This window comes from Mercenaria mercenaria, unplaced genomic scaffold (genome assembly GCF_021730395.1).
Source record: "Mercenaria mercenaria strain notata unplaced genomic scaffold, MADL_Memer_1 contig_1781, whole genome shotgun sequence".
NCBI lineage: Eukaryota > Metazoa > Mollusca > Bivalvia > Venerida > Veneridae > Mercenaria > Mercenaria mercenaria.
The window spans coordinates 23,689-33,674 of record NW_026459785.1 but is presented as its reverse complement, the minus strand read 5'-3'; the positions used below and the strand labels follow the sequence as shown (position 1 = coordinate 33,674).

The 9,986-nt window shown below is 34.1% G+C and overlaps 1 protein-coding gene across 1 annotated transcript in view; it reads right to left on the bottom strand.

Annotated features, from left to right (window-relative positions):
• Positions 1-225: 225 nt before the first annotated feature.
• The window catches only part of LOC128551866 (fibrocystin-L-like), a 30,284-nt gene continuing 20,523 nt past the window's right edge, over positions 226-9,986 (bottom strand). The window contains exons 16-25 of the mRNA XM_053532793.1: positions 9,551-9,694; positions 8,878-9,047; positions 8,137-8,349; positions 7,246-7,382; positions 5,410-5,582; positions 3,521-3,675; positions 2,924-3,338; positions 2,074-2,228; positions 1,172-1,400; positions 226-506 (exon numbers count right to left, since the gene is read on the bottom strand). Of these exons, the coding sequence (XP_053388768.1) occupies positions 226-506; positions 1,172-1,400; positions 2,074-2,228; positions 2,924-3,338; positions 3,521-3,675; positions 5,410-5,582; positions 7,246-7,382; positions 8,137-8,349; positions 8,878-9,047; positions 9,551-9,694 (2,072 nt within the window). The remainder of the gene's footprint in view (positions 507-1,171; positions 1,401-2,073; positions 2,229-2,923; positions 3,339-3,520; positions 3,676-5,409; positions 5,583-7,245; positions 7,383-8,136; positions 8,350-8,877; positions 9,048-9,550; positions 9,695-9,986) is intronic.

The following is a 9,986-nucleotide window of genomic DNA, read 5'->3' as shown; positions in this document are numbered from 1 at the left end:
AAATTGTGTAAGGTCCAATTTCATTTTCAAATCAGTTTAGCGAAAAATCAAACACAAAGAGAAAATGGAATTGATCTGAACCGGCAAAATCACCTTAAAACATTTAATGAATATTATCCATACTACAAAATGTCATATTCTTGCTGCTACCTATAGTATGCATGCATAACTAAGCAAACAAATACAGTTTACTATACAATTCTTTGTACGTAACACCAAGCTTATTTAAAATATCTTGCCTCCTAGGCTTCCAGATGTGGGACTGATTGAAGTAATGTTTGAAGTATATGTAAATTGAACGTTTCCGGTAGATTGACCTTTACCATCCACATTGACAAGGACGGGATAAGAACCTAATGGACCGTTACCAACATCACATGTTATACTATTATCCCTAGCTGCAGTCACTGTGCATTCAACACCGCCGATAGTCACAATATTACCAGAGACGCTGCCACTGAAACCTGTCCCAGATATAACTACAGATGTTGATAACGCTGTTGTTCCTGAAAAAAAAGTGATGAAACAAATACAGATCAGATTGGTACTCTAATCACTAAATTATATCCTACCCATCAATAATATTCCGTATAACCTCATACATTGTTATTCCTCTGTAGTGAGATTTCATTCTAGTACTTCTAACCGTTAAGAAGATATGTAAAACAACAAAGCGAAAATAGTATTCTGGGCTTGATCGAGATGTAGTTCATTAAATGTTACAACGCTTACTCTCTCACGCTCCATGACATAAGCGGATTTATGTTATAACGGAACATCGAATGCATTCTATGATCCGAAATGTTAAAAAAACAAGAGTTAAAATTAAGCCTAAATTTTCTTCAAATTTTATAGTATCGGATGTCAAAGACCTTCTCTAACAAACTGACATGTTAATTGCTTATTGTTATTAAAAGTGTGCTATGAGTTGTAGCAATACTGTTTTAAAAATACAATTCAAAACAGGGAAGTTATGAAAATAGAAAAAGTGGAAAACCACAGGTCGCCAATCACGACTTAAATGAAAATGTTGCAGGCTCAGTTTGATTGAGCCTGTTCATGGACGGTAGTTGAAATGCAAGCTACCGTCTACGCTCTCCAGCCCTTATGAAGCAAATTGCTTACAAGTCGCCTAAAAATCATACATACAAGCTTTGCTTTTCAAACAAACCTGATTGTGGATTAACTGCAATAACTTCTGGTGTTACAGATGCATCCCACTGGAATGAACAGTCACCGGAACATGCTGTTGGAACATCATTGATAGAAAGTCTGACTTGAGGTAAACTATGTACTGTTGAGATCGTATCACCCATAAGAGGGTCATAGTAAAGACCTCCGTCGGTATCTGTAACGATGGTCCCAGACGCATTTATTCCTTTTAATTGACTGTAATTTACCTGAAAATTTGGATGTGATAACAAAGCAAACCCATTTAACGTTAACGTATGCTTGTTTTATAAATTGTCATACAAACTGAATAATTATATTTTAGAATTTCTTAAAAAAATGTTCTATTTTCTTTCTGGAACTATCGGAGCAGTCCGTTTATTTTCTTTAAAAACATCAATAATGTACAATAACAATAGTTACAAATAAAAACTGAAATATACTGAATAATTCATCTGAACCTGCAAAATTACCTTAAAACATTAAAATTTTAACCTGCCGAAATATTAAATATTGCAAAATCAAGAAAGTTAAATAAAAAATGTGAACTCGTTCTCAGCAAAAAGCTTTTCTGATATCATTTGTAATGTTTACATGTATTCCAAGTCTATACTTTTGATATATTTGAATGAGTAAATGTTTGCTATTGTCTTTACAATTGTTATTTTTGCTGTGATAACATTGTTCTACAGATCAGACAGTTCTTAACAGGTCGCCTCATTTGATCGTTGCTGTTGAAGCATGACATAAATTTAACTTCTAAACGTAAAGAGTAAAAATAATTGCAATATGAAACTACTAGACATATTCTATCCTATCCTACAGACAACAATAAAATTATGCAGTGAGTGTGGCAGACATTGTTTGAAAGGTTATTGGGGCAGTAACATATATTATAGATACCTTCATTTGTGGTAGATCTCCAGCAAGAGACAAAAATGTTGTTATCAGATCAAAGTTAGCACAATCCCTGGTCTTAGTCACTTCTACATATCCAATATTCTCAATGGATTCCAGCTCTTTGACAAATTCTGCAGCAGTTAAGGAAACATTCAAACCTGTAACAAAAATAAGTTCCAATATACTACATTCTCTCAATAAATCAGTTTAAATACAAAGTTATATATGTTTTACGTTATGATGTGTTTAGCATTTTCGAAGTTCGCCATGTAAATGCTGATGCGGTTACTAAAGGCTCATAAGCTAGATGTTTGCTTTGTCTGAAGAAGATGACGGTTACTTAATGTGAAGGTACTAGTTGACTACCGCTGATGGAACTGTTAAATCAGTCTGCCTGCTGACGTTGAAACCAATATGGCAAAGTACCTTAGGGAAGGTAACACTGAATTTGACAAGTTTGATCAAACAAGAATCCAGTTTCTGGCTTGATTATTATACAGTTATTGACTTATGTTTCGGTCAATATGTCGTTTTACGGACCTGTAAACATGATATTGCGTCCTCGGTCAATATCATTTTTGCAGGTCAGTAAAACACATATTGACCGAAACATAAATCTATAATTGTTATATTATATGCTCTTCTCAAATGCACTCATTTGACTGGTCCATATTTCATACATATAGGAAAAAGTGATATCACAATGTCATTATCACTTTTGCGGGTCAATATCGCTTTTTGCGGACCCGCGCGTGCACCCCTTTCGATCAATCAAATGAGCGTATTTGAAAAGGGTATGTAATATTGTTCTATATTTAACAACGAAATCAAAGATATACACTAAACGTCTAACCCTTTCTCTCCTTTCCATTAAATCTGATATCAATTAAACCCGAAACCGGAGGAGAAGCGTCTAAAATTCTTGTAACTGATAAGATGTCTGGCCATCTCTGAACAAATGGCGTGCTTAGTGTTGAAGTAGCGCTGCCAGTTAGGTCACTTGTTGACATGGTGCTGTATGTGTGGTTAAACAAATTTTGCGTAGTTCTGTATTCTGTTGCATTTGTAGAAAGAAATGTTGAAGACGGCATTGGGGTTGTTGAGTCATTCACAGTCATAGAGAATGCTGGACTCGTCTCTGCTGACAAACTTGCAGCTGTGGATGCAGATCTCCGAGTTGAAACATCTGATGTTGATGTCAAGTTTGTTACTGAATTAGTTGTACTGGATGAGTAATACCCTGTTGTTTCGAACGACTGTTCCATATTCTGCAAAAGAACAACTTTTTCTTTATGCTAAAAATCGCCCAAAGTGCAAACGGATAAATCAAATGAATCAAATTTTATATCTCATCTTTATGCAATTGGAAATTTTAAATATTTTAAATACAAGACGGAATCATACCATACCTATTTGTCAGGAAAAACTTCAAATGTTTTTCAATACTTACATCAACATTTGCAAGTTGGAATAGTGGAAAGTCATATCCGCAGTCAAGTGGCTTTATCGTTACTCTGAATTTTCCTTTCGATAAAGCTGACACATGTATGTCGTCTATGAACGCTTTCCTATAATGTGCGGGGCGTTTGCGCCGAAGATAAACATCTGCAAATATCGTATAAAATGCCAAAGTAGTTTTGACATACAGTCGACAATTAAGAGACCGCCCAAGAGACTGCTAAAAGGTGGTCCTCTTAATGGAAAGGTCTCTTTATGAATTTCAGTCAGGGGAAGAGAAAAGTTATTTTTAACTATTACTGTACTTTGCGTTTAGCCGATGTGGAAGCCTTGAGGGCGAGAAACTGCATGCATGATTTCAAAATCTGTTTTAAGATCGTGAACAAAGTTAACTGCATTCAGTCAGGTACAAAAAGTACTCGCCAAGTACACAGGTGAAGAAATGCCCGGCGGGAATTTGGTACCCGGTTGCTTAATAGATACTTTTGTCGAATATTTTACATGTCGGGACTACATTAATGTGGTCGCTAGTCGTTTAATAAAAAAGTCGTTAAATGGAATGAGTTTATGTACTGAAAACATTCGGGAGAGATTCTGACCGGTCGTTTAATAAAAAATCGCTTAATAGAGGTGGTCGCAACTACTATTTACAACACTTAGCAAACAATTTTCCGGCGCAATATGTATCACTTATTTTCACATATTGCGATAAATATCAGAGCATTAATAGACTGACATTTGCACAATTCAAAAGTTTCTTGCATTTTCTAATCTTCATAAAGATACAGTTTGCAAAAGCAAAAACCAATGTGTTCTAATGGCGATTCTATTTGTATTCTTTAAATATTTAAGGTAGTGAACGAGTTTTAAAAACCGACTACCAGTACTCCTGCTTCCATAGCTTTGGGTTTTGTTTAATCACCTTTTGGATATGGTGCCTGCCTTTTAATTCTATCTAAGGAAGTTTCTGTGCTATGCAGGCTCTAAAACTTCAAATACCCTCTCTTCTTTCTTGTTTTTTAGTTCTGTCTATGTTTTAAGTACTTGTAACATGTGAAATGTGGAGTTCTGCTCAGACCGGCTCTAGAATGCGTGGCCGGTAGCTTGCATTTCAACTACCATTAATGAACAACAGACTCAATCAAACCAAGCTTGCAACACTTTCAGTTTTGTTGTGTTGGTGTCGAGATTGCATTTATTTCTATTTGTATAATAGTACAGTTATGTTCATTTCAGTAACTGATAAACAGAGAAGACTTTCTAATTCAATGACAACGTAAAATAAATTGTTTGGAATGTATTTACTCTTAAGCATATATTTTAACTGAATTTCCTCAATTCTGAAAATTATTTACATGACGGAAAAAAATTAAGGTTACACCTTAAACTCAAGAACCAATAAAAATCAAGTTAACTGAAAGAGTATTTCGCATTTTAGCAGCGCTTAACAGATCTCATAACACAAAAATGACCTCTATCATGGTATCTGGAATTTCGAATTGCAATATTTATGTACGTGGTGGTAATGAATGAAAGATGGCTTTCATATAAAGTCATGGTTAGGCAGTCCTTGCTTATTAAGATGATTGCAAAAAGAAAGAAAATACAAAACCTAAATATGCCAGTTAAAGTTAACAAATACTTTCAAAGGGTTTATTTCTTATTTACGTGTCTGTAAGTGTGTGATAGTAAAACAGTAGAAAAACACATATGAATGTATTAATGTCCTTTTTTACATGCATTACTATTGGAAAGCATACGCATTTGCTAATAGGAGGAAAAACCTTTGCATGGGCTGATACTGGAAAACTGGAAAACGTATGTCTAAGCTCAAGAGGACAAAGTACACATCAGAACGGACAAAACTAAACAACACAGTACCTGGGTCATCAGTAGTTGGTCGCATTCCAAGGTACACAGAGTCAATATATGCTTCAACAGCACCACTAAGTCGATAAACATAAACATTACGGAGACGATATGCCATATAACCAGGTTTTACACTTGTTACGATTGAATACACGTTAATACACGTGTAGTACCACGTATCTGACCTGAAAAATATATTAAATGTGTATAATCGCATAAACCTGCAAAGGCGTTTATCACATAACAACAATCTGTTAATTAAGAAATAATAAATATGTACCTATATTTTATCAGTTAATAAAATATGGGCAGGAGTTCGGATGCGTAATAATCAAATCACGAGTGCGTAGCACGAGTGATTTAATATTCGCATCCGAACGACTGCCCATATTTTATTAACTGATAAAATTATTGGAACATATTTATTATTTAAATTCTAACCACGCAAATTCTTCTCATTTTACAGCACTACTTTTAAAACCCGCCCGCTTAGCTCAGTAGGTAGAGCGTCGGTCTACGGATCGCGGGGTCGCGAGTTCGATCCTCGGGCGGGGCGTATGTTCTCCGAGACTATTTGATAAACGACATTGTGTCTGAAATCATTAGCCCTCCACCTCTGATTTATGTGGGGAAGTTGGCAGTTACTTGCGGAGAACAGGTTTATACTGGTACAGAATCCATGAACACTGGTTAGGTTAACTGCCCGCCGTTACATGACTGAAATACTGTTGAAAAACGGCGTTAAACCCAAAACAAACAAAAAACAGCACTACTTTTAGCTCGATATGTCATTCGGCTGGCTAGTATGCTATTATAAAATCCTCCCCACGAATGGAAAGCTTTGAATAAAACGGATTTTTCCGATATTTTGTAACTTTTAATTAAAGTATTAAGTAGTTACTGCTGTGAAAATGTTATTTTCAATAACATCTAAGGTCGGATATAGAAATCAGAAGTAAATACTTCATTCAACGTTTATCTATGCAGTTTCTAAAAATAGTACACGTCAACTACATGATGGCACTGAAACATACACGCCAGAACATTGTAAAAATGTAAACACTTCAGTCTGGACGATTGGAGCGTGAATTATAATTTATTTAATGTCAAAGTAGAATCTAGTTGGCATTTGTGGTGCCTACAACGAAGAAATTGTAAACTACGCACACTGCCAAATATAGATGCACTGATGTTGAAGTTAAATTTAGCGGTACTGTCTAGACTGGCTGAAACATTCTTTTACGGTAAAAATATAAACAAATAAATTCATCAGTTAGAAATTGTTTGTTTCAGAAAATTTGATGTAGTTTTTATTACTACATGTATTACTTAGCACTGAAAGAGTCGACTTTATTTAGTCGGCATATAACGGTCATGTTACAATCGTACGGTGGAATGGAACAGCTATATTTTATCGTAGTTTCATGTATAGGCGATTCGCTATATGTTTATATAGCAACTGTTGCGGATCGTGTTAGAATATCTATTTTTTTTCTTTCTACGAAATAGATTATAAATTCATATGCTTTTTTGTTAATCAAGAACTGTTTCAGACTGAGCAAACGTTACTATTTGTTTTGTTTAAATCATAATCCGTTAGCACATATGTGAAATAAGAATAAAAGTGAGCGAGTTAATTAAATTTTACGGCGAATCGACACAAAAAGGTCATATACTGCCAAAAACAAGTGTTTTAAATTGTAAAGCATCTCTTAAAAACAATTATGTAAAAATGTAGAAGCACATAAAGGATTAAAAAGTAAATTGTAAAGCATGTCTAAAACATTAACGTAAAAATGTATATACATAAAGAAGAATAAGAAAGAAAATCAATGTAATAACCCTTACACAGTGGCTGAATCAGTTTTAAAGAAGTGGTAGAATTCGTGGTAATAAAAATACACCGAGTCTGATTCCTCACTCGGTTTGCAGGAATAAAGAATACGTATGATATTTTTGAAGAAGCCTCTGTACGCAAAGCAGAGCTGAAACAGATGTCAAGATATTTTTGTTCCAGTATGACACTGACAAAATGTCTGTCAAGTAATGTAACTCTATAATTTTATTTATTTCATGAGCTCATCCCAGCTTTCAAAAGTTACATAATACATGTATATATAAATGCGCTAAATTTATTGTTAGAGAATTTCAAGCTATTGAGTAAAAGATCTATTTGAAAACATTTTTATCACAAACATGTACAAATTTATTAACAAAGTACAATAGCATTTTAATTTCGCTTGTTCGACTCCGGTGTTTATATGAAGTTATCATGTTGAAAGAATATAAAATAAACGAAGGCATAGTCCAACATATCAAAATACATATGACGTGATGTAAGGCCTATTTATAAATATCATTTTTTTCTTTTAAAAAACTTAAAAATGTCCTACCTACATTGTAAAATACTAAGTTATAGGTCACTTCATTACTGATGATTAAGAACTTTTACTTTTCTGTAAAAAGAATTAAATGCGTCAATGAGGCAAAGGGAATTCACAAACATAAGAACATATCCTTTTTATCGTAGATTTGACAATGAGCTAATATTATGACGAAATAGTTTGTCATTTCTTTTTCTCAATTGTTATCTCCCTTTGACCGTAATCTGAAAACAGATAAGATATGTTGCGTATAAATACCTACCACATGTATCAGTTATCGTTATTCATAGTTTTACAAAATTGCGTAACATGAATCACAATGAAATTATTCTTTGGTATTTCAAATACAAATTACCGTTCCATAATGTAATAGAGGAGATCCTTCATCATTCTTATATATGACATACGGATTTTTGAGAGCATATCTTCCACAAAAGGCTTCAGTGTTCCGGACACGATAGTCGCGAAAATCCCTTGAGTAGTCTTCAAAACTGTTATAACGCTGACCTTGTCCTTCCAGTTCCTTTGGGCATTTTGAGGTGAACACCCCTTCTATAATTTTCTCTAGCTACAATATAAAATTATTATATGTATCTATTCATGACGAAAAAGAAATCGGTTACACAAATCCCGACAAAATGTTCAGGTTTATTCATTAACATATATATAAAAGAATGTTATCTAATCCGCAAAAGATCTGGTCTTTTGAACTGGCTCTAGAGTGCAAGTTTCATTTATTTTGTTAAAGCAAACCATAGTGCTTAAATACTGCGGAACTACGCAGTTATTGGGATAAACTGAGCGGTATTTAGCCTACATATTTTTCATACATATTTATAATTCCAATATCTATTAATTCAAGCTTTATTAAATATTTGCATTATTCAGCAGAGTTAACACGTGCATAATTCTATTACCGTCTGATTCAATCAATCCACTTGGTTCAGCAAGTCGTTCACACATCGGAGAATCTTTGTTCATCATTTTGTAGATATTATACATTATTCAGAAACTGATCGACATTAGATAAAAAATACTTACTTTCATTTTAGAATGAATCGCTATGTTATTTCATTACCAGTTTATCATGACTTACACTTATATTCCCAGCTTTCAGTACCGCTACAGAAAATGGTTCTGAAACAACCCCATCCATCATAAGAGCTACAGTATCTAGGTCGGGGACTCCGGGTGTGTGTTCCGTAACAGTATATGATACTGGATCACTGTCTTCCACCGGTACAACGTCCATATTAGGAAAATTGCCTGTAATATTATTCACATTAATGTATATACATATGCGTTATACAAAATCTACTTGATATATTTAACGCATCTGGTGATCCTTTGCTTAAGCTTATTTTAAGAAGGTATTATTTAAGTTTGTTTTGTTTGTTGCAGGTCTAGCGCTGTTTTTGCAGTATTTCAGTTAAGTTACGGCGGACAGTTAACCTAACCAGTGTTCCTGGATTTTGTACCACTGCAAATCTGTTCTCTGCATGTAACTGCCAACTTTTTTTACAGGAAGAAGAAATGGAGGACGAATAATTTCAGACATAATGTTTCACGGAAAACATACGCCTCGCAGTTTTAAATAATCATTTGAGAATGATCATTTCCTGCACCAACACATTTCGCTTACGATTTGAAGTCATTGTGTTCCAGGACACTTTACATCCTATAAATGTAATGGCAAAAGACTTTTAAAGATTTTCATATCATCCATAGAAAATAAGTCAATATACATAATTAATATCTGCAATCCTTACCTCTTTTAGAGTCAAAAGTAATGTTGTAAGTTGTTTTCGTAGTGTGTATTCCCTGGACATGAATAGTTTCATCAGCTCCCCAGACAGGTAACGCCAAGATTGCATTTTGGATTTCATTGTCCGTCATTGTTATGGTAAGCGGTTCTAAGTTTAGAAATATAATACGTTACATTCATTTATAAACATCTCCATTTCTTTTGTCAAATAGTTTTGAACCGACGAACGCTTTCTCTAGAAATAATGAACCTGACGCGTATCTATATTAGATTAGGACCATGTTAGAGATTAATTATCATTTCCTCCATTTGAATATATGTTGACTAGGTCGAATAAAATAACACATTTCACTACATTGTATCTGAGTAAACACGAAAAATAAATGTGTGTGTGTGTGTGTGTGTGTGTGTGTGTGTGTGTGTGAAAAATATTGTGTGTT